Raw genomic sequence first — 25,500 nt, forward strand, 5'->3', positions numbered from 1 at the left:
TTATTAATTTAGTAGTATTTTTGTGGATATGTAGGTAGAGGACCCCCCCCCCCCTTTTCCTAAATAATTTTTTTATCACGGGTATGACTTTAATATTTCACATGTGGATTCCTTATAATAAGACATTTTTGGGTAACACCAAATTTGACCTTTTGGCATTGACCTTGGAGATTTTTCGTACTTATGAAAAAACTTAAACCTTGTGAGAAGACTTTTCATTGGATGCCAAGAACTTTAACCCTTTGACCTTGACCTTATAGTTCAGTGATGATTTCTAAATAAATGACATATGATAAGGAGTTCATATTGCACACATGTCATAAAAAATGACATCTCACTTACAAAGACACCGAAAGCGGGGGACCAAAATTCCATGAATTTTATTTTATTTATTAAACAGTTATTGGTGTGTCTGCGTTACCTAGCAAAGGGAGATTTCCAGTCAGAATGCGCAGATTTACACGGAATATCACAGCCTACGGTCTCAAGGATTATTGGGAGTGTTTTGCTGGCCTTAGATTCTGAACTAAATAATGTGAAGTTTCCCACAACAAATGAGGAAATCATCAAGACTAAAACAAAGTTTTTCAACATAGCAAATTTTCCCGGAGTAATAGGAGCTGTTGATGGCACTCTGGTCCCAATTTTATCGCCAAAAGAAGATGAGTTTGCATTTGTATGCAGGAAGGGCTTTCATGCCCTTAATGTCCAGGGGGTCGTCGACGCAACGTTAAGGTATCCGATCCATATTAGCCCAAAATTAAATGGAATTGAATGTCTTATAGATATGTATGGGCTGAATACTCAGTGTAGTTAGAACTAATTTTCATCTTTTAGTATCAGAATGTATGAGTTGGGCATGTCCTACTTTATGACCTTTTCCTGCCCCTGAGGAGTTATCTCCCTTTGATTTTACGCAATAAAATTTAATTTTAAAAAATCTGTCTGGTAAAAAAATTATTTCTAATTTTTTTTTCTTTTCCTAATGATCAAATACATCTTTCCACCACAGCATTTTTTGATATTTGAAGTATTTACTTTTTTATCTTAAAAAACTTACTTCCTTCCATAGAATTCAATGCAATCTTCAATAATTAATTTCTCCTTAGGTAATATAATTTTTGAAAATTTCTCTTGGTAAATCCCTTCTAACTCTAAAATGCTGTAAAATAATATTGGGATATTTTACAAACAATTGATATTTAAGATTAAAAATTTTTATCCTAATATGGGTCGGATACCTTAAGGTAACTTGATAAACATGATTTTGTTCATTTTATAATTTTCATCATTTCGGATATTTCCTTTAAATTATTTATTTCCTTTGGTCCATTGATTGACTCAAAATATACCATTTATTTAAGAGTTTGAATAGTATTGAAGTAGGAGGCCCAAGGACTTTAACAGTCACCTGGGTATAATTAAAACCTATAATCGAAAGAAATTTACTGAAAAAGAAAGATAACTTTCTCAAAAACACATGACAAAGTCACTGTCCTTGTTCTTGACCCATTAAGAGCTTTATTTCTTGATAATTTTCACAGGAAATGAAAGTGGGGTGGGGGGGGGTCCTGTTTTAACACTTATATTTATAAATGCATATAAAGAATGATAAATTAACAGAAGAAAAATTTAAAGATAGCAGTTGGTCACCTGATTGATCAGAGCAAGGTGATCAAAAAAGATAAAATATAACGTATAATCTATTTTCTAGATTCACAAATTATGTGTGCAAGTGGCCTGGCTCAGTGCACGACAGCTTCATTTTTCGAGAGTGTCGCCTGTATGAGCTCCTACAAAATCAACCTCTTGGATGGTTACTTGGCGACTCAGGCTATGCCCTTAAGTCCTTCTTGATGACGCCGAAGAATAACCCTCAAACCGAGGCAGAAGAAAAGTACAACAGGGCTCACAGTCAAACAAGGATAGTTGTTGAAAGGGCGTTCGGCGTCCTTAAGTCTAGATTCAGGTATAAAAAAAAATTTTATCATGGAACATTGTAAACTCTAAATCATTTAATCAATGCATTACAGTAACTATTTTATCCAACTGATGCATAACCATCACTATCTTTTTACTTTATTACTTTCCGAGTTTAAAAAAGAACAAGGGAACAGAGCAGTGTGGCTAATTATCTCCCCTTGGGGAGGAAAATTGCAAACATTAATTCAGTATAGAAAAGCTTAGGTGAATAAGTGGTCCCGACCTACTCCTAAATTGGAGAGGGTGTATGGTTTGAACGAAATCGAATCAACACTTACTTAGGAAGTTTGTATATATTTTTTTTACAAACTGACTTTTAACCCTTCAAGTTTGACTGTGGCTCCATGGTATCCTACCCAAGGCCATTGGGGTCATGACTTGAACTTGAATCTACACCACCTGAGGATGATGCCATATAAATATGACCAATCAGAGATGTGCTGTTCTTGAGAATATTTTTCTGATATATTCATATGTAAAACTTACATAGTCTATTGTGGCTCCATGATACCTGAATGTTATTTGAACAAGTTTCAAACTGCACCACCTGAGAATGTTTTCATCTTTTTCTGGTCAATTGGTTCTTAGAATATTTTTCAATGATGCCATAATTTTTTTCATTATTTTGTAATTATCTCCTCTGGGGGAAAGGCTTGGTTCTTCATTTGTACAAAATCTTATTTTAAAAAATGCTTACATTTTCAGATGTTTGCACAAGACAGGAGGTTGCTTGCCTTTTGCACCCCATAAATGCATCAAGGTCATAAGTGTTGCTATAAAACTTCACAACTGGTGTATAGACAAAAAGATCCCTTTACTGGCCTCTGACTGCTGCCAGGACCCACAGGATGATGCTGAGAATGACATCGAGATTAACATTGATCGGGACGGATCCCAGCAAAGAGAAAGACTTGTCCAATTATTTGCTTGAAGCTAGTTGAAGAAATTAGATGTTTCCACTTTTTTATCGATGACTTTCACATCAATCTAATTAAAATTAGATTTTAGATCCGCTTGCATACTTGCTACACTAACATCTAACAACATCCCATAGAGGGTCACGTCAAAGGTCAAATTCGAAACACCCCTAGAATTATTAGATTCAATTACGTCAACAAATATGCGATGATTTTGCAGCGACAATTTGATTGGTTGATAGATTTTGAACTCTGACGTGACCTTTTATGGGATGTTGTTAGATGTTGGTGTAGCGAGTATGCGAGCGGATCATACATCTAATTTTAATTAGATTGACTTTCACATCTGTCAGTATTAATTATTTGCATTGATGAACTTGACAGTAACTTTAATTAATTGCTATAAAATAATGATATTTGTTAAATTTTAGCTGTGCTCGGGTTTTGGGGTCACAAAATTGGGAGAGCTTTGCCATACTTTAATAAAACATCAGTGGAATTTTAGACAGAGTACATGTATCTAATTTTTTGATGATAAAATCCTTACAGGAAGAAAAAGAAACGTAATGTAACAGTAATATATTTTTTTTAATATTCATGAACTAGAAAATTGATTTGTACAAAGAACTGTTTTTAACTGGATTTGTTTTAGACTAATACAAACAATTTTTCAATGACCTTTAAGTTAATGCATTTTTCATTTCTGTAAAATAAAGCATTAATATTTTACAACATTATCACACTTTTTTTCTATAAATATTTAAATCAGATAAAAGTTATTTAAAAATGGAACTAATTTGGAGTGTCATAATTCAATATTTATAATTCAAAATAAGTTGGGCCATTGACCTTATCTTCTAGATGTAAGTCTAGTTTTTTCTTCTTAAGAGCAACAAACTCCTCGAATGATGTCAGCATCTTCCTTTTGATGACAAGATCCTCTCTCATCAACTCCACCATCTCTCTTTGTATGGAGAGAAGCTCAGACGTGTCACCTTTAAGAAATTCATTATATACCGTAATGCATTAGAGCATGCAAAATTTAACATGTATGCAGACTTTAAACTCCAAATTGCAGAAAACATTTTTGCAACATAACTTTTAAATAAATTCATATTCATTAATTATACATAAAAAAAATCCCAAAATTCACAAATTTAAAAGAAGTCTTTGAAGGGAAAAGGGGGTATAAAAAAAGCTCAAGAGGAATCTTACAGTAAAGGGGAAATAATTGCATCTTTAAGTAAATCTTTATTCAATACAATGAATAATTTACCTTTCCCTTTCTCCTGAACATGTGCCTTTCTACTTTGCTTCTTGTCTGTCAAAACAAAAGTGAAACATGTATGATATTCTTAAAATAATTTGTTACCGATAAATTAAAAAAAAAACGGATCTCAAAATTCGAAAAAAAATTATAATTTACTTACTGAAATTGCTATTGCCAAGATCTGTGCCTGAAGTACTGGCTACCTCTGAATGAGGATTTTTAACCATCACTATACCAAAAAAAAGAAAAAAAAAGTTTGAGACTTTATTCATGAATTGGTTTGCCAGGTAAATTTATATGAATTTTACAATTTGTCTAAAATCCAGATATTAAGGGACATTGATACTCTGATAACAGAGAGATACTCTTAATGACATAAATGTCTATGATTCCTTTATAGAAAGACCAAGTTGAAGTGTCTTTTTTGTCAAATATTACCTTGCAAGTTATGCTATAATTGTTTGTATTATACTTACAAAATACATTTCTTTTGGAAAATCATTACGGTTTAAGCAACATTTTATATGAGTAAGTAGAGGGTTTATGGACCTTAATTTAAGGACAACTAGAATAAAAGAAACGTTTTAAATCACCTGAGTTAAACTGTCTCTGTTCTTTCGCTGGCTCGTCCACTAGAAAATTAATAAAGGTATATTACATGTACACATGTATTAAAGATAAATAACAGACATTATAGAGTGAAGAATTTTAACCACACTTTACAAAAAAAAAATAATAATAATAAAAAAAAAGAGCAGAAACAAAAACAAGAGGCCCATGGGCCACATCGCTCACCTGAGCACTAAAGGTAAGAAAAAGTATAAAGGGTTTTTATTGTAAAGTTTAAATCCAAAAGTAGTCCCATGACCAATCATGGATTTGCTATTTTTCAGAAAATGATTGTTAAAGAATTTTCCTATATATATCTTTAAAAACTTTGTTCGGCCATTTTGGCCCTGCCCTACCCATAGGGGCCATGACTTGAAAAATGTTAAATCTACACTACTTGAGCATGCTTCCATATAATTATGATGAATTATGAATTAGTCATTCTTGAGAAGAAGATTTTTAAAGAATTTACCTATATATTTCTATGTAAAACTTTGGTCGGCCATTTTGGCCCCGCCCTACCCCCGGGGGTCATGATTTGTACAAACTTGAATCTACACTACCTGAAGATGTTTCCCCATAAGTTTCATCTTTCCTGGCACAGTGGTTCTTGAGAAGAAGATTTTTTAAATATGCCACCCAATTTTCTTTAATTCCCAATTTTCTCCCCTTGAATGAGGGCGCGGCCCTTCATTTGAATACACCTAAATCCCCTTCACCCAAGGATACTTTGTGGCAAGTTTGGTTGAAATTGGCCCAGCAGTTCTTGAGAAGAAGTCGAAAATGTGAAAAGTTAACAGACAGACAGACGGACGCCGGACAAAATGTGATCAGAAAAGCTCACTTGAGCTTTCAGCTCATGTGAGCTAACTAGACATTAATATGATAGAAAATTTATTTCAGTGATTATTAATGTTTGATGAACATGATGATAAATTAATTCTGTGTTTAAAAGTGCATATATTCATAACTGTCTTGCATTGCCAGGGAAATAACATGTTGTTAAAAATAGTTCAGAATCGAGATATAATTCATTTATAATCATCTACAAGAAGGAGTGTTAATTCACCTGTGTCAAACTGCTTCTGCGGATGTTCTTGTTCTGGATTGCATGCTACAAAATATTATACAGGTTATGTTATACATGTACTGAAAATTCATCAGAAACAAAATAATTATACAAGTTCAAATTTACATATCAATCAACTCTGTTTATAAAGAGATATGTGACCTCGGGGAAGAAGGGATGTGGTATTTTTAAAGTTAAAGTTAGCATAGGTCTACGATATAGTTTATTTCATACCTTCTAAGCTTGTAACTGCCTCTGTGCACAGGAATGAAGCTGACCGGATTGGAAATACAGCACATTCACTGTCTATAACAGAGATGATATCATTATCTTTATGATAGAATAATAACGTAACTTAGATATTAAATCATTATTAAAATAATTAAGTGCCACTGATAACTATAAATATAATTTATGTTTACATGTACAAATGTATATGTCACAAAGCATTATCTACATTTATATTTATAAACAAATCACATACTAACATTAATTGTTTATCATATGCCATTTTCAAAAGCAAGTATATATTTTTGTCCATATATTTATAATAAAGAATTTAACCTGAAACAAGACTGTCGCACCCCCCTGCAATGCCAGAGACCACAGTATTGGACATTATTCCAATGATCTAGAATGAAATTAATAGAAAATTAAACATTTAATTTATGAACTCATTAATTATTATAAGATTTTCATCATTAAATAAGAAACATACTTAGTTAAATATAATGGTTAATAAACATTTTATTTACATGTATTGTGCTTTTTAAATTTCTGTATTATTTTGAAAGATTCATTGATAAACAAAACCTTTTTCTCCCAATCTTTTATATCTGTTGGGGGTGGACCTCCGCCTGTCTGTTGTTGTGTTTTTAACCTCTCCACCTCCCTTTTTTTCGTGGAGGACTGAATATCCTGCCACTTCTTTTTCACTTCTTTCAACGTTCGCCCACATCCTCCTATGGCATTTATACTGCAAATAAAATAGATAGATCTGCACAACAAGCATATCATTTATATTTTCAATGCCAAAAAAAATGATTAAATAAAAGTTATGAGAGAAAAAGTTTTTAATGAAATAGAAAGAATAAAATGTTGGATTGACCCAATGGCAATCAATGTCTACATCAGTACAATGTACCTGTGATTTTAAACAAACACAAACTTGTTATGAATTAATCTAATCTGTACAAAAACACTTTTTTATAACTTACACTGACTGACTGAGAATAACTATAAACATATGCTAAAGGTAGACAAAATGCATTTATAGTTCCATTTAGTCATTTAGTATCACTAACATGCGAGTGATTTAATCAGTGACGGTTATGAAATTCATAATTAAAGACTATCTGCAGATTTCTTCTTCTTCCTTTGAATCACAGGTGTATTGTAGTGATTGAACATACAGTATAATGTAATCATAAAGGGGACAACACTATGAAAACAAACTTACTGGTATATTTTAGAGTCCCGCGGTCTTTATGAAAAACTTATCTGAGACACTAGCCAGTTAGAGCTAGTGGATTTGACATTATTACTAGCCCAAAGAAATTTTTAATAGCCAATTTAAAAAAGTGAAAGAATGAAATTACAGAATTTACTGTTGTTACACAGTTGCATCACTATTCCATTTAAATGCCACATGTACTGAATTCCTTTCCTTTTTGTATTTCTTCTGCTTATTTATTTTCTTTTCCCCTCTTTTTTTTAAATCATAAATAGTCTAGATCAGTTATAATCATTTATAGGGATTGAAGTAATTTGAAGAAACAATATTTTTATAGCTTTTTGACAATGTAGATACAACCCTTTTACTGGTCAACAGACTTCTCTTCCAAAGGAAGTGATTTTTTTTCTTTTATTTCAGATACACATGATGTTATTATAAACTTAGATAATAGTTAGCATAGTTAATTGATGTAATCCTTTACTCTTCATTTCAATGAGTAATCAGAATTATTTAAATCTGATTTCTGCATATATTTACAATATACGATCGAATGGAGGAAATTCGAATAGGAGAAAAAGACGATCGTTTTTATGGATAAATTAAACTATCAAATAGTGCTATGTGAACAATATGACTACAGTGCTTTGTTTTTATAATTGGTTAAGAATTTAAAAGCAAAAATTCTGAAAATACCTGTTTACTTTTCACTGGCCAAGCTACGTCTAAACAATTTTTACTAGCCCAGACCAACGTACTAGCCTCGGGCGTCGGGCTAGTGGGTTTTCGTGAAGACTGGTCCCGTACTTGTACATTGTTTGCATAACGTCAATGAAATACTTAATTAATTACCAAATTTTTGCAATATATCAGACAAATGATTTTTTTTGAAGGGAAACTTGGATTTTTTTTTTTCATAGTTTGTGGCTATAGCCTACCTGTTCGTTATGGAAGTCCATGCGGCGGACTTATCAGCCGCAGTTAAGGAAGACGAAAACTTTCCTTTCAAAATATCTCGTTTATCTTCGACCTGTTCCACTAACATGGCAATTTCTGCTTCATTCCAGTTCCTCTTCCGTGCAGCCGCAGCGTTCTCCATTGTTTATGTTTCGTCTGCTACTTTCACTTTTCCCGCACAGCTTACTGCGCATGAGCAGCTGTCGGTAACCAAGAAAGAAAAAATCTTACGATCGATTTTCACTTACGACAATGTGTCGATCTTACGACCACTTTCATGAATAGCTCGTAACTTTTATCTTAAGATTATCGTAAGTTCAAGTCGTAGTCGTAAACTTACGATTTTTTGTGAATAGATGTCCAGGACGTAACTTTTCGTTCGAGGTCAATACTTCCTGTTGTTACCAAATGCGAATTTAAAAAGTCGATTTTTCTAAATTTATTGTTTTCAATATTTTTTAAGTGTTTTCAGCGTGGGTAATAGAGACCTTTCCAATGATGCTTACTATATAATCTGTTTGAATATTGACAAATCCCAAGTCTAGATATTAACATTCAAAAATCTGAAGCGGGTCCAAAATGGCGGCTGTCTCCGTAGACTCCGCCATTTCGCGAGTAGGTGTTTATGGAGGCAGCTGAGCGTTTGATTAAACGATTCTGACATAAGGAAACATGAAATGTAAAAAACTACTTCGACTCTCACGTAGTAGTACCTTGCAATTGAGTGTCAATCTTAAAACTTAATTTTCGTTTCACTGCTTTAGTGTAAGTGGGCTAGATACGATATGTAATGTGTATAATGTGTAACATATACTTTCCTAACGTCGAAATAACATAAATGCGCTAAGAATAACTTATTTTTAAAAATTTAATTGAAGCTATCATACCTATTTAATAGATCAGTCCAAAGAAAAGGCGCGAATATTTACTCGTGGTGTTTGGCGCGAAATTATGAATGCTTTTTATAATTCTTAGACAGGTGAACTGTTAAAGTATACACAAGTATATTTAGAGTAGTACTCCCAATAGCTTAATGGTTAGCGCGTTGGGGATAAAAAAGTAAAAAAAAAAAAGCGCATTCACGTTGGCGACATGGGTTCAATCCTCCTTGTGACCAAAATTTTGAATCTCTTTTCAGCTCGATTTTAAGTGGGTTTCTTTTCCTGAATGGGACGGAAGACCTCTCATTGCTCGCGAGATCGTATCTAGTTATTCTTTTCTTTTTCTTTACAATTTTTTTGCAGAAGATTTCTCGATGACAGCTCGATCGATTTTGTTCAAATTTTCAGAGATTATGTGTTTCTATCTGAAGTTTGTCCCCCCGACTGAATTTTGAAAAAAAATCGGTCGTGAGTTAACGCCATTTCAGTGATTTTAAGAGGGTCTCCTTGTCCTTGAGTAAACTCAAAAACGCCATTAGCTAGAGAGCTGACATTTTCAGCGATGATAGACGACAGATTACTAAATTGCACATTGGATTTAAAATTTTTCAGCAAGGTCCAATATTGAAGCTCGGTAGGGGTCGAAATCTAGGACACGAATTATGAGTGAATTTTCGAGACATTATGTATCATATCTCTTAAAGTATACTTATTTTGTTAAAACATACTGAACAATATTTGTGGAGAATGCCAACATTTTTAATATGATACCAGGAAAAAAGTGCTGATTCATCACATTAAGGGCAAAAAGGAGCCAAAAGTATTTTTTCCATAAGTGTTTAGCAATGTTATACTTTACTGTAGCAAAAATGTTTATCTCAACAATCTATAACTATATATTATAATTTTTTGGTTATATGATACATAATTAGGGGCCACAAGGGACCAGAATGCTAAATCTTAGATGCTTTATATCTCGAAAGTGAGAAATATTTTGATAAGTATTATTGCACAAAAGATGTTCAAAATAATGTTCTGAACAATATGCAACCTTTCATTTTTTCACTAAACGTCCCCATTAAGGAGCTGAAGGGCTGGGCCCTAAATATTTCTTTTGCGAATAACTCGAAAACGAAAAAGAATCTCTTAATAGCTGTTGAACAAAAAATGTTCATAATCATAAGAGCTTGAAGATGAAATCAAGAAAAAGGGGCTGTGCACTCAAATTATTGACCAAGAGGAACCAAAGTTCTTTTATCGATAACTCTTTAGCAGTTAATATTTTGTAGTGCATTACTGAAGCAAAAATGTTTATCTTCACCATTTACAACTATATATCAGGAATTTTATATCGTATGTTGCATTAAGTAGGGGCCACAAGGGGCCAGAATGCTAAATCTTTGACGCTTTGTATCTCGAAAGAGAGAAATATTTTGATAGGTTATATGTTCTGAACAAAATGCAACCTTTCATTCTTCGCTAAAAGTCCCCATAAGGGAGTTGAAGGGTTGGCCCGTAAATATTTCTTTTGCAAATAACTCTAAAACGAAAAAGAATCCCTGAATAGTTGTTGAACAAAAAGTGTTCAAAATCCTAAGAACTTAAAGACGAAATGAAGAAAGTGGGATTGGGCACTCAAATTAGGGGCCAAGAGGGGCCAAAAGTCTTCAATCTCTAACTCTTTATCAGTCAAAATTTTGTAATACATTACTGAACCAAAAATGTTCATCTCAATGATTTACAACTATATATTATGATGATTTTAATGTCGTATGGTACATAATTAGGGGCCACAAGGGGCCAGAATTTTAAATCTTTGACGCTGCATATCTTGAAGGTGAGAAATATTTTGTATTTGTATTGTAGGTAATATTGAACAAAAGATATTCAAAATAATGTTCTAGACAATATGCATTATTTCATTTTTCGCTAAACAATCCCATTAAGGAGTTGAAGGTTGGCCCCTAAATATTTCTTTTCCCAATAACTTGAAAACGAAAAACAATCTTTGAACACTTGTTGAACAAAAAGAGTTTAAAAGCCTGATATCTTTAAGATGATTTGAAGAAAAAAGGGCTGGCCCCTCATATGTTGGCAGTTTTTTCAAAAAGCACTTAACACAGAAGCTTGAAATTTTCAGTGATGCTAGAGCAACTTTTGGAGAAGTGCACTAAGTATATCACTACTACCAGAAGTACAAAGCGCCGACGCTCGCTATGGCCCGAAAATAGTCCTATCAAGATTTTCAAAATTTTAAGCACCTTTTCAGCGATAACTTTTTACCTAGAAATATTTTGTTATAACATATAGAACAAAAAAGGTGTAGAATTTCAAGATCTTTTGAATGACATCTCGAAAAAAAGGTCTGCCCCCTTAAATCAGGGGCCTGACGGGTCCGAATGTTTTTCCTTTATATCTCGAAAAGTATTGAGAATTTGTGATACGTCAAAGATGCAAAGTTATTCAAAATGTCAAGCTTAATCTATTGACGTCGTCAAAATACGTCCGGCGTTGTCACTTCCCGTCAAACCGGAAGTAGTCGGAAAACGCGTATTTTTGCCGTTCTTGACAAGTTTTTTGGTAACATATGTCTCTGGGAGCATTAAAATTAATTCTCCGTCCGTCGTCGTCACCTCCGGTCAAACCGGAATTAACAGAAAATGGCTTATTTTTGCAATGATTAACATGGATTTAGAGGAATCAAACCAATTTTGGACGTTATTTCTCTTTTTTGTTAAAAATGAAAGCCACTTCCGGTCAAACATGACGGAAGACCTACTCTTTGCTCTAGTTATTATTGCATTTTCTTACCTATTTTGTGCACGCGATTTCTCGAAAACGGCTGGATGGATTTCCATGAAACTCTCAGGACTTATATAACATTACTTTTACCTTATGCGTTTTTTTTTTTTCTGTTTTGATGACGTCACTCCCGGTCCTGAGTTATTAGCATTTTAATGGTTTTTTAAGGGTCAGTTTGTCCGCACGATTTCTCCTAAACGGCTTTAGATAGACACATGATACTTTTAAGTATGGTAGACCTAAGTCTGTGGATTTGCGGAATGTATTTCATTTTTATCGGAAGTGCCGCACGTCGGGGCTCGCTACGGCCCGAAAATAGTCGTATCGCAAAATTCAAAATTTTTAACACCTTTTCTACGATATTTTTTTACCTGGAAATATTTTGTTTAAACATATAGAACAAAAGAAGTCTAGAATTCCGCGATCTTTCAAACGATGTCTTTTAAAAAGGGCTGGCCCCTAAAATTAAGGGCCTAGAGGGCCGAAAGTTTTTTTTAAATATTTCATTAAGTATTGAGAATTTGTAATACGTCAAAGAAGCAAAGTTGTTCAAAATGTCAAGCTCAATCTATTGCAGTCATCAAAATTCGTCCGTCGTCGTCACTTCCGGCCATACCGGAAGTAGTCGAAAAACGCGTATTTTTGCCGTTCTTAACCCGTTTTGGGTAACATGTGTCTCTGGGCGCATAAAAATTAATTTTCCGTCCGTCGTTGTCACTTCCTGTCAAACCGGAAGTAGCAAAAATGGCTTATTTTTACATTAATTAACATGAATTAAGGTGATTAATGCATTTGTGGGCGTTATTACTCATTTTTGTACAAAATGAAAGTTTCTCCCGGTTACTTCCGGTCAAACAGGACGGAAGACCTACTCTTGCTTTGCAACGAGCCTTGCTCTAGTTAAGGTCTTCCGTCTTCAGCGGAAGACCTTACTGTTATTCTTAGGTTTCTTTTCCACTATTTTTCCTATTATTATTATTTTTTTCTTACAGATTTTGTGCACGCGAGTTCTCGGAAACGGCTCGATGAATTTTCATGAAACTTTCAGGTCTGATAGAACATCAAAAAATCTAGAAACACTTTTTTTTATTTTGATGACGTCTCTTCCGGTTCGTAAATCTTTATCGATTTTGTCATTTTTAGAGAGTCACATTGTCCGGCAATGTTTTCAAAAACCGTTGAAGATAGAAGTATAAAATTTTCAGTGATGATAGTTCAACCTTCGGAGAAGTGCAATGAATATATAATTTTCACCGGAAGTAGGTAGCGCCGCGTTCACTATAGCCCCAAAATAGTCTTATCAAGAATTTCAAAATTTTTAACACCTTTTATACGATAACTTTTTACCTTGAAATATTTGTTTAGACATGTAGAACAAAAGAAGTGTAGAATCACAAGATCTTTCATCTAATATCTGCAAAAAAGGGCTGGCCCCTAAAATGAAGGGCCTACAGAGGCCGAAAGTTTTTCCTTTATATCTTAAAAAGTATTGAGAATTTGTATTACGTCATAGAAGCAAAGTTGTTCAAAATGTCAAGCTTTATCTACTGCAGTCGTCAAAATACGTAGACGTCGTCACTTCCGGCCAAACCGGAAGTAGTCGAAAAACGCGTATTTTTGCCGTTCTTCACAAGTTTTTGGATAACATATGTCTCTGGGACATAAAAATTTATTTTCCGTCCGTCGTCGTCACTTCCGGGCAAACCGGAAGTAGCCAAAAATAGCTTATTTTGAAGGTTTTGATGCAAAATTGAAATAATAAAGTCACTGGAGACGACTTAATTAATTGCTTTCTTTTTTTTATGTCACTTCCGGCACTTCCGGTCAAAACCGGACGGAAGACCTACTCGTTGCTTTGCAACGAGCTTTGCTCTAGTTATTATTCTTTTTTTCTTCTTATTTCTTCTTCGGTACTTTTTTGTCCGCGAGTGTTCTAGGAAACTGTTCACCCAATGGAGTTAAAACTTTTTTAGGGCAAGTAGGCATGTTGTGTAGATGTGCGGAACGAAGGTCATTTTGCACGCATACGAATGAGTAAAATGACTGATATATTTAATATGGTTGTAACTTTTATATTTTTTATGAAATGTTTTGAAACTTATTATATAAAGACATATAAGTTGTGTAGATAAGACGGCATGGTCAAATTTGCATGAACTCACGCGCATGCACTTGCGCTTTGCTCTGATTGGCTGAAACAGAAATCTTAATATCTTTTTTGTTTTATGTTGAAATGCTTTGAAATTTATAACATAGACATGCATTATGATATACTAAAATATGTTTTTTTTTTCATGAAATCACTCGCGTGCACGTGCGCAGCAATCTGATTGGATGATACTTTAAATGACTATAACTCACTTTGTTTTTCAACCAAACAGCATGGGATTTAGAACATAGATAGACATAAAGGACTCCTACAAGGTGGTATGGTCACCATGCACATGCATGCACGTGCGCGCACGTGAAACGACTAAAATTATTAATCCACTTGAATAGCGTATTTTTCAATAATTTTGGATTAAATGCTTTAATATTTAGTATATTCAAATATATAGATAGTGTAGACAAGATGATATGATCATTACGCACATGCATTCACATGCACAGGCGTGGAATACTAAAATTTGAATATAGTAAGTATACTTCTGGGAAAACATTGTTTAAGTCTAAAATGCATAGAGTTTGTCTTATTTAATGAAGCATACCAGGAATATGGCACAAAAAGGGAGTTGGGGAGCGTTTGGGGAACATCTGTAACGGTTCCCGTTACAATTACCACTAATTATTATTTTTCTTCTTGGGAAAATTTTGTCCGCGAATGATCTTGTAAAGTACACATCCAATAAAGAGTAAACCTTTTTAGGGTAAGTAGGCAATGTATGTAGATTTGCGGAACGAAGGTCATTTTGCGCGCACGTGCTTGCAAGAGCGCGCATGGGCAACACGTGATATGACCAATATACTTGAAATAGCCGTTACTTTTACATTTTTCAATGTATAGATTTGATATTTGGAATATATAGACATATTACAAATATAGATATGATGACATTGTCAACATGCCATTTTGCGCGCACGTGCTTGCAAAGGGGCGCACGTACAACATGTGAAATGACCAATATAATGGATATACATGTAGCCGTAACTTTTCTATTTTTGATGAAATCATTTGAAAATTATAATGTAAGGATATATCAGTAGCGTAGACAAGATGATATGGTCAAAATAGCAAGATCTCACGTGCATGCACGTGCGCTTTGCTCTGATTGGCTGAAACTAAAGTCTCAAAATCTTTCCCATAGCCATGCATTAGGATATCCAACAATATGATATATAGCAATTATCATGAAAACACGTGCATGCATGTGCACTGCAATCTGATTGGCTGAAATTTTAAATAGCTATAACTCTCTTGGTTTTCAACCAAACAGGATGGGATTTGGAGCATATATATATATATATATATATATATATATATATATATATATATATATATATATATATATATATATATATATATATATATATATATATATATATATATAATAGACTTGTACAAGAAGATATGGTCACCATGCACATGCATACACGTGCGTGTACGTGCGCTGCAATCTGATTGGTTTAAACTTTAAACAGCTATAACTACCTTGGTTTTCAACCAAACAGAATGGGGTTTAGAACAAAGACAGACATAATAGACTCCAACAAGAAGGTGTGGTCGTCATGCACGTGCGTGCACGTGTTCTTCACTCTGATTGGCTGAAACAAAAACCTCAATATCTTTTCTGTTTTTTTACTAAATGCTACGAAATTTAAAACATAAGCATACAATAGGATGTCCTACAATATGATATATAACAACTGTCATTTAATAACGCACATGCACGTGCGCTGAAATCTGATTGGCTAAAACTTTAAATGGTTATAACTGCCTTGGTATTCAACCAAACAGGATGGTATTTAGAAGATTGATAGACATAATAGACCCCTGAAAGAAGATATGGTTATCATACACATGCTTGCACGTGCGTGCACGTGAAATGAGTAAAATTAAAAATACGCTTGAATGAGTGTATTTTTTATTACTTTTGGATTAATGCTTTGATATTAAGTCTATTTAGATATATATGCATAGTGTAGAAAAGATGATATAAGCATTACCCACATGCATTCACATGAGCTCGCATGTAATTCTAAAATTTAAATATATTTTGTGGTCTTCTGGGAAAACGTTGTTTAAGTCTAAATTGCACAAAGTATGTCTTATTTAACAGAGCTTAAGGGAATATTGCACCAAGTGGAAGTTGGGGAGCGTTTGGGGAACATCTGTAACGGTCCCCCTTACAATTAGCCCTAGTTATTTTAAGGTTTGCCTTTTAGAAGAATCTTGTAAAATATATTAGGAAGAGTAAGATAGACCTTTCAAGTTTTTGGAAAAAAATAAATGATTTTAGATGATTAGACGCACAAAGGTCACAAAATGATCTCAAACTATGCCATCCTTCAAATTTTCTTTTGACATATAAATTATGAAAAGTTTTAAGGAACATGTTATTCTATAAATACACTGAGCAAAAACTTTCCTTTTCCCCAAATACTGTAAAATCATATTTTAGTAGGGTCAAATTTTCGTGGTTCGAGAAAAAAAAATGTTGGTTCATGGGGATTTGATTTAGAGAACATTTTAGTAGTTGTGCATATAAAAATTTACATTTTGTTGTGGGTATGAATTCGTGGGTATCTTCATACCTCGAAAACAACGAAAATTAACCCCCCCCCCACCAAAATTAGTGATTTCAAAATGTATACGTATATATATTTAAGTATGTTAACTAGTATCAGATGAATTTTGGAAAAATGAAAAAAAAAAAGAAAATATATAAGCAAGCTTAATCGCTTTGTTTCTGTTATAGTGTTATGACTTTTATATCAAATAAGGGACCAAATCCAGACCTCATGTTCAATTTATAAAAGCGATTAAGATTTCTTATTGCGTACTTAGAATTTTGTTCTTAATCAATTTTGCGTCATTGAAGAAAACATGTGTCGTTTTACAACGTTTAGGGACAATTACGCTTATTCAGCTCGAAATAAAAATTTTGGTGCATCGACGAATGATGAAATGCTAGGATCATATAATTGTTATAATATTTTGAACATATGTTTCACTATTACATTTTTTAAGGTTATAAATATTACATTTCAGAATTTTTTATATTACCACTTTCATCGTCTAAAATGAGCATACTTTGCACCATCATGCTGTCCGAAAATTACACAATTTGCTTGGACGAAAAAGTGAAAGACAAGATTAAGAAAACTGTACAGGCATTTAGAGTATTCCACAGCAATGCGACAGTGGAGGACGATTTACTTATTAAGGAATTGGTAGAAAATGATAAAGTGTTAACGAGGAACAATGCACTCAATACTGTGCAATTTGCAATGGATGATGTCCGTCATCATGTTATGAGTTACTTTGCCAGGACTTGCCTTGTCACAGATGAAGATTACATAACCTACATTAAATTGTCTTCAGTGGACTCGTTATTAGAGTATATATGCGAATGGGGATATGAAGATGTTAAAGAGAAAAGATGCTTACATTTACCAAAGCGTATTGAGAATACGTATGTCGAGAGACTTGATGTACATATGTTATGTCATGTCAATCCAAAGATGATTCGTCAAAACATCAGAAAGCTGGTATACAAATGTAAGTTTTTAGTTTCACATGTACAATCTCAATACTTTGTATGAAACTTTTATCAATGGTCCAAATTTTTTCCTGATCTGTTTTGAGAAAAACTTTTAGGTTTGAAAAAAAAAACCAATATTTCTTGAAACTACAAATACAATTTATTAATGATATTCAATTTCGAATATAATTTTAAGATATACAGTTAAGGAAACGTCTTTATCGCAATGCGTTTTTATGCTGTTATTTATCAATATGAAAACAAAGTAATGCATAAATTCGTTTAGTACATGAGCAAAATTAGATTATGTATAAATATGGAGATTCCCGTCAAAATTCTTAACACCTTAAGTATTTATTGCTGAAAATAAGTGGTAAGTACGTTTTATATCTGAGGACACCTTGAACATATTCGGTATCATTCTTTCAAACATATATTGTACGTGTAAGTTGCTGTATAAGCTCTGTCGCACCACACTTTGATAGATTTTTTTCTTATACTTCTAAATACTTACAAAATAATGAAAATATATAGTTGTTTGCCCTAAGCCGACTGACCCTCGGAAAGAAGCCTGATTCAAAATATCTATTGCTCTTTTCATTTACATTAATTTGTAAATAACTTAAACCGGGTATGTTTTAATCTTGTTAAAAAGTTCTTAAAATATATTCAGATGCTTAGACTAAAAACATAATAAATAAAATGTAATTGGCAAGATCTGTATGAAGGGTTTTCCATACCGTGACTTGTGACGTATATAGAGAAAAAATACTCTAACATGCGTTTTTATCTAGTTTGTGTACTGCCGATTTCCCTAGCAACGCTTGTAAAAGAGTCTTACAAACGCTTAAGAGATAAAGGTTGTGCTAAGGGAAAAGTATGCAGTATGCTGAGAGCGACACCCTAATCATAAAAAATGAAAACATTGCACGAAGTAGCCGATAGAAAAAGAAGTGCGTTTTATTTGCAATAATAGAACAGCAGACGTCTTGGATAATGTAACATAATAATTCGTAATCAACGGGTGTCGGTATGGGGAGAAACTTCTAGGTTATTTATAATTTCCGGCTAGTCAACTGAGTCTGTGTTTAAGTTGATATATTTGCACACTAATGATTTATGCGTTGCAGTAATACATTATCTCATTGTGTGTTTATAGATATTGAAAAAATAATGTGCTTTGCTAGTTTTCCTCTTTTTTTATCTATGCATTTATTCTTTGAAAAATCTCCTTCTCTTCTTCTGGGTATAAAATAAACTAACAAAGTTCATAGTTATGATGACCAAGAGTGCCGCTACCAAAATTGTGATTTTTATGACATCATGATAAGGGGTTCCGGTGTTAGGGTAAAGCTCTATTGATTATGTTATGAAAAAGAATTAATTCTTTGAAAATCTTCTTTTCTGCCTCTGGGTATTAAATCAACTAACTAAGTACATAGTTATTATGAGCAAGAGTGCCTCTGCCAAAATTGTGAATTTTATTGCCTCAGTGTAGGGGTTCTGGTGTTAGGGTAAAGCTCTATTGATTATTTAGTGAAAATATATGCATCAATTCTTTGAAAATCTTCTTCTCTGATTCTGGGTATTAAATAAACTAAGTACATAGTTATGATCAGCAAGAGTGCCTCACGTAAATTGTGTGCATTTTAGGGCCCCAGGGTCAGGGGTTCTAGTGATAGGGTGGAGTTCTATTAATTATATAGTGAAATGCAATATTTTTTTTCTCTGCTTCTGGGTATTGAATGAACTAACTAAGTATATAGTTATGATGAGCAAGAAAAACGGAACACATATTATTTATGTATAACCTGGTTTGGTTTGGCAGGAGACACACCCCATTGTCAACCAGCTGAATCAATTGTGTCTATGCAATCCTCTCATTTCCATGGAACATTACAAATTTAATAAATGTACCTTTAAATTCAAACAGTAGCTTGATCCTACATGTACCACATGTTAAAAAACAACATTGCTGCATGGTGTATATAAAGTCTTTTCTTCACCTTACTTCCGTTACTACGTTTGTATTTTTGATAAATTCATAGAAAACATCGAGATACGAAATCTACAAATCTATTTGAAAAAATTAAGACATGGCTGTAATACTTATATGGAGACGCCATGTGATCTTCGCAGATTATAAAGCATAAACAGATTCGAATAAGAGAAAAATAGTAATTCCTTAAAGGTTCAAATAATTATATATAATCAATGCCTGCCGCGGGTTTCTCCATAGTTTGAGATTTTACTTCGTCGCAGAGATTACGCGAAGCACTAACGTTTGGCGTTATTTTCGCGAATTAATCACTATTATTCAATATAATAACAAAGGACACACTTTTTGGAAATCACTGAATTTCCTTACACAAATGGTATGGTCTTACATATTTATAAAAGTAAAAACGCATGCTTTGAAAAGTAGATGAAATCCTTGTCGATTCAGTCGAACTACTTATCATTTTTGAAGGAAAACTTTCCTTGAGTTTTTGTTAGTTTTCTTGATTAATTTACAGAATTACAAAAAAGGAAGTTCAGATTAGTAAAATACTTTAAAGAGTTCCTCGAAAATTTAAAACAATTTATATACATCAATCAAATGATTCGATACGATGTTATGTTTTACTTACAGACTGCCAACATCATTCTTGAGCAATGCATTTTTAAATATTTGCAAATACCATTTAACTGTTACATGGAAGTGTGAAAACAAATAATTTGTCTACATTATATGTCCCTTCATGCATAAAGTCTGGCGAGGGTCTAGGATATAATTGATTACGCAAAGTGCATCAGTGCTATACCTATAAAAATGTATTATCTATACTTATAAATTAATAAATTTTGCAAATAAACTCTGAAACGGGTGCACAAGAGTTCTTACTTACCCCTCCAATACTACACTACACACAAGATGATGTCCGTAAACTATATTTAGATTTCACTGGGATAGTAAGTATCGTACATAAAATTAAAAGTCTACTTCAATTTTCTGAGAACAGCCATGAAATAGCATCAACGTGAGTATTGTGGCGTTTCCGGTTGGCGGATCTAAGCTACTGACAAATTTTAATGAAACTGACAACAAACAATCTATTATTTACTTCATAAAATGTCATCACTGAATTATTCAATCAAAACTTGATTTAATTGATATAAAAGAAATAAGTTGTGATAACCAATTAAAAAGAGAAAAGTGTAAATTATTTTCGTCAATCGCCGATCTCAATATTGACGGAAGCTTCTACAACATCACGTCCCTTTTGCTACATTGTTTTAATCAAGAAATAATTATAAATATTGTAATTAACGGGTTATTTGATTAAATAGTTTTACAACAAATGATGTTATATAAATTAAAATACAATAAAAGCAATAGTTTTGTAAATGTGTTTGTTATGTGTTTATCGGTAAAAACTGTATTTTCCGTACTAAGAGCATCGTGGTAACGAACCCGACGTACAATTTGTAATCAACTTAATTGCGTTCAATAAAAAGAAAACATACGAATAAGGTAGGCCCTATTGTTCAAAAACAATTAATTACAGCTTTAAAGTTTTGTGCTTTAATACAGACATTTCAGTTTTTTTTTCTCTCTAAAAAAAAGTCTTTCTCCAATGCCAACTTCTTTCAGAACCAAATTTTTAGTATTCAACACTACGTTTCCCTTATATGAATTTCCTGTAGTATTGGGGGGGGGGGCAACCAGTCTTTCACTGAACATTTCCAGTAGTAAAGTATTGGTGGGAAAAAAGGAGGGGGGCAGCCTTTTTTACGTATCGATAAGGGTACATATATAATTATAAACCAAGACCCAAGTACCTGTGAATTTTTACCACTCCGGCCCCCAACTCCCCAAAATCAATTTATTTGTATAATATGTATATCCATTGCTTTTATCCTTTAGGAAAATGACATAAGAACATTTGAAGTGCAATATCCATAACACTGTATGAACATTTGAAGAAATAAACGTAAATTAAAGCATTTTTTATTTTCAAGTTTTCACAAAAAGTGGGTGGGAATGGTGACGTACATTTCTTTCATGCAGACTTTTGAACAAAGTATATATTCCCTTTATAAGTTTGTAGTCTGTCAGTAAAATCTACAACTTCCAACTACAATATATTTAATTTTCTGTTGTAAATGGTAAAGTTCTATGTATAAATTCAATTTACCTTTATACTTGAAAGACGGTAGAATTGTTTGTTTAAAATCCCAAGTGATTAAATCATCTTCCTAGATGTTGATTAATTAAAGTGAAACATGCACATGATAACGAGTAACTAGGTTTTCAACAAGATACTTGACAAACCAACGTACAATCAAATTGCAGTAAACAAAACTAGTAACTGCACTTCTCCATATGTTTTATTTTTAGCCAAATCAAAAAAAAAAAATCTGAACAACTACGAGGGGTTAAAATATGTTTGGGAACTGAGATGACTACATTAATGCTCTGTTGTTTGTTCTTTTTTCATCTTTTTGACTTATAATATTGCATATTACTGACATTTTCAATGTATTTTCTGCTAGAATGTATTGTACAATAATTTCAAGTAAATTAAAGTAAATTTCCTTCTAGCATTCTCTGAGTTTCACCAAAATTATAACTTTAATCTAAATCCAGCACTGATTACATGACTGAAATTGGCTTTGCTGTTCGATTAGGCCTCTTATGTAAAAACAAAGTAACCTAATTAGTTAACAGCAGTCACATTTTGATATAAATTATTCAATCAAATTTGATTAACAGAAATTTGAAGGAGGATATTAAGTCAATCTGTTCCAATATCTACACTCATAAAATACATCGATTTATATGAATTTCTCAAGCTGCGAGGGGGATATTCATATGTTTTGTGTATTGTTGATGCCCATAGATATCAGTATTGCATTATTTACAATATTCACAGTGAATTTCAGCATAAATATTAATTATCTAAAATTATTTACATGTATATTTATTGAAAATATGAGAGCTAGGGCAAAAATTATGGCATTTTCACACCATGTGTAATCCCCATTGTGAGTCTCAATTTACCTAAACCCTCTAAGTTTTAAACAAATAATTTAAAAAACTAACTAAAATATAACCCCAATGCCAAAAAATGGGAACTGATTGATGTTTTGGCTGTAGTCAATGTTTATCCATAAAATACATACCCATTCTATAGGACAAACACCACCAAATTTTTCCCCATATACTTTCATACAAGCTTGAGCCCCTGTCACTGATACATATATTGAATTTTGGGCAAATGACCTATTTTCAGTGAATGTTCGAGATATTGTAATTAAAAAATAACCAAGTACGTACAATTGAGCGCATTGAAGTGGTAAAATTTTCTATTTGGAAGAAACGTTCTGAGTCATGTTTTAACGTCAATTATAACATAACGACACGCCCATTTCTGTAGAAAATAGAGAGGAATATTCGTCGTGATGTTTTGGGAAACTACACTTTCCGCGAAAAGCAACATGAGTTACACTGAAATGAAGATTTTTAAATAAGAAAGAGCTATTTATAGAATTCCCGCTTATTGCAACGATTTTGTACAAAAATATGATTTTATCATGATTTTTGAGTTAGCATATCACTGGTATCAGTCGAAAACGTGCTTACTCGGTCTTTATGTAGACCGTCAATCCACTGGCTATTATATTAATGAAATTCCTGTTCTACAGGTATTCGATTGAATCGTTTGACTGATTTTTCCTTTCTAAAGAAATGGGCGTGTCTAAAGATAGCTCAAAACGTTCCATCCAAACAGAACATTTTACCACTTCAATGTGCTTCATTGTAGTAATGTTGAATAAAGGCCGGTATACACGATGAGATTTGTAGTATAATACAAGTATTATAATACTTTTGTATTATAATACTTTCTTGTACTCACGCTAATACATATCATATAAGATTGTAAATAAACTACGTGTTTTCCCCGCCACAATTCTCTTTCTGTCAAGAAAATAAAAATGGAGGATGAGGCTCTGATAGCAGTGGTTATCATCGGACTATGCACTTCTTGATATTTCCACTAGTCCTCTTCCCCTTCCCATAAAACCACGAGTTTTTTAATGTCTTTACTTGTAAAGTTGGCCATTATTATTTACCATGTGCTTTTTGTAGTAATGATAAAAATAGGATGACCCCTAGTGTCATTACATTTCATTGGTTGAAAGTGATAGGTAAGTTAAGACTTGTATTAGGAAATAGAGCATTGCTCTATTCTTAATACAGTTTTATAAGATTCGAAAAATCTTATGATACACTGTATTAAGAGTGTATACACAGTAAGATTTTGTATTATAATACAAATCTTATAATACAAATCTTACCGTGTATACCGGCCTTAAGACTGCCTCTTCCGAAATTGTGAATTGCATGGCTCCTTGGTTAGGGGTTCTTGTGTTAGGGTGGAACTCTATTGATTATATTGTAAAAATGCTTAAATTATTTTTTAAAAAATCAACACCTGGGTATATAACCAATGAACTATGTACATAGCTATGAGAAGGAAGGATGCCTCTTTGAAAATTGTAACATGGGGGTCAGGGCTCCTTGTGTTAGGGCGCGGCTATAATATTTAATTATTGAAAATGCAAGAATGCATGAATTCTTTAAAAAAAATGTTTTCCTTTGTTCCTGGGAATGTGGCTGAGACAGAGGTACTTGGGGAGGGGGGGGGGTCTGAAATTTATTTAATGCTTTGAAATCTGTTCTTTAGTATTATTCAACAACATGATGAAATAAAATGAAATTTGCAAAAGTTTGAAAGATGTTGCCCCAGGGTCAGTGGTTCCTGTGGAACGGGGTGCACAACTGATCAAGTGGAAATGCATTTTCTCTTTGTTACTCTGCTCTGCCTCTGGGTTTTAAGTACGCATGATAAGTGTACAGTTATGATAAGCAATGATGCCTTATTTGAAATTGTGTCAGAATTCCATGTCAAAATTCGTATGAAAACAAAACTTTTATACTGGCACGGTTGCTTATTTATATATCGACAAAAAACGTGGAAATTGCAAATTACGCCAATATACATTCATTCAAAATAATTAAGAAAATGGTCATAATTATTGAAACACATTTATGTTTGAATTTCCTGTCTTAAATCATTGTAAAGAACAATTTATAATCTTTATCCACAAAACTAAACAACATTATACAATTAATTACCCCTTGTGAGGTCAACATGGTGAAATAAGGACCCGAGACTCGATGACCTGCCCTGACCTCGGCCGCTTCGCGGCCTCGGTCAGGTCAGGTCACCTCGTGGGCCAGGTCGAGGGTCCTTATTTCACCATGTTGAACTCACAAGGGGTAATTAATTGTTTTATTATACCGATATATATTGAAAAGTATAAATTTCTAACCGTTATCAATTCTTTCTTTGATCGGGATCGGGATTCGCTACAGACCGGATTACGAAGTTGTTTACATTGACGTCTGCAAGTCGTGTAAGTTTTTGCATCATGATTTACTGATTAAAAACAATATTTAGTTGATAGCGACATACATTGTTAAAGCTAACGATTACTTTTCCTCTAAACAGTCAAAATCTAACACAGAATTCAACTCTTTAAAGAGCCGCCTCTACATTCTTTTGAACTGAATTGTTAGGCCAAAAAAAAAAAAAAAATATGTGTGTTTCCGGTAACATGTCCCTCAAAATTAGGGTAGGTAGGTAGGCAATTACTTTTTTTTTACTTTTACTTTTTATTTTAACCGAACATTATATTTGATTGTTTTTTAGGTAGACTGTTTGTGATATTAAATATTAACAAGTAATATTCTGTTTTCTAGAGGTAGATAGCAGAACCAATTGCAAGAAATTGATTTACAGAAAAAGA

At 33.1% G+C, this 25,500-nt stretch overlaps 2 protein-coding genes and 2 long non-coding RNA genes across 5 annotated transcripts in view; 2 read left to right on the top strand and 2 right to left on the bottom strand.

Annotated features, from left to right (window-relative positions):
* LOC134269137 (uncharacterized) overlaps window positions 1-25,500 on the top strand; it is an 84,172-nt gene that overhangs the window by 47,579 nt on the left and 11,093 nt on the right. For both annotated transcript variants that reach the window (XM_062751353.1, XM_062751354.1), the window contains one exon: window positions 17,151-17,660. In XM_062751353.1, coding sequence (XP_062607337.1) covers window positions 17,151-17,660 — 510 coding nt within the window. The remainder of the gene's footprint in view (window positions 1-17,150; window positions 17,661-25,500) is intronic.
* Window positions 333-2,914, top strand: LOC134269132 (putative nuclease HARBI1). The gene is made up of 3 exons (XM_062751351.1): window positions 333-735; window positions 1,715-1,969; window positions 2,689-2,914. The coding sequence occupies exons 1-3, from the start codon at window positions 374-376 to the stop codon at window positions 2,912-2,914; spliced, it is 843 nt and encodes a 280-aa protein (XP_062607335.1). The 5' UTR covers window positions 333-373.
* LOC134269133 (uncharacterized) lies at window positions 4,175-4,804 on the bottom strand. Its single transcript, XR_009992506.1, has 3 exons — window positions 4,764-4,804; window positions 4,331-4,399; window positions 4,175-4,221 (listed from the first exon to the last, which is right to left on the bottom strand). It is a non-coding gene; the product is annotated as an uncharacterized LOC134269133 (long non-coding RNA).
* On the bottom strand, window positions 5,849-6,705 carry LOC134269134 (uncharacterized). Its single transcript, XR_009992507.1, has 4 exons — window positions 6,662-6,705; window positions 6,413-6,479; window positions 6,083-6,154; window positions 5,849-5,893 (listed from the first exon to the last, which is right to left on the bottom strand). It is a non-coding gene; the product is annotated as an uncharacterized LOC134269134 (long non-coding RNA).

Source organism: Saccostrea cucullata, unplaced genomic scaffold (genome assembly GCF_032062105.1).
Source record: "Saccostrea cucullata isolate Sc308-1 unplaced genomic scaffold, CSIRO_AGI_Scuc_v1 ctg2354, whole genome shotgun sequence".
In the NCBI taxonomy this organism is placed as follows: domain Eukaryota; kingdom Metazoa; phylum Mollusca; class Bivalvia; order Ostreida; family Ostreidae; genus Saccostrea; species Saccostrea cuccullata.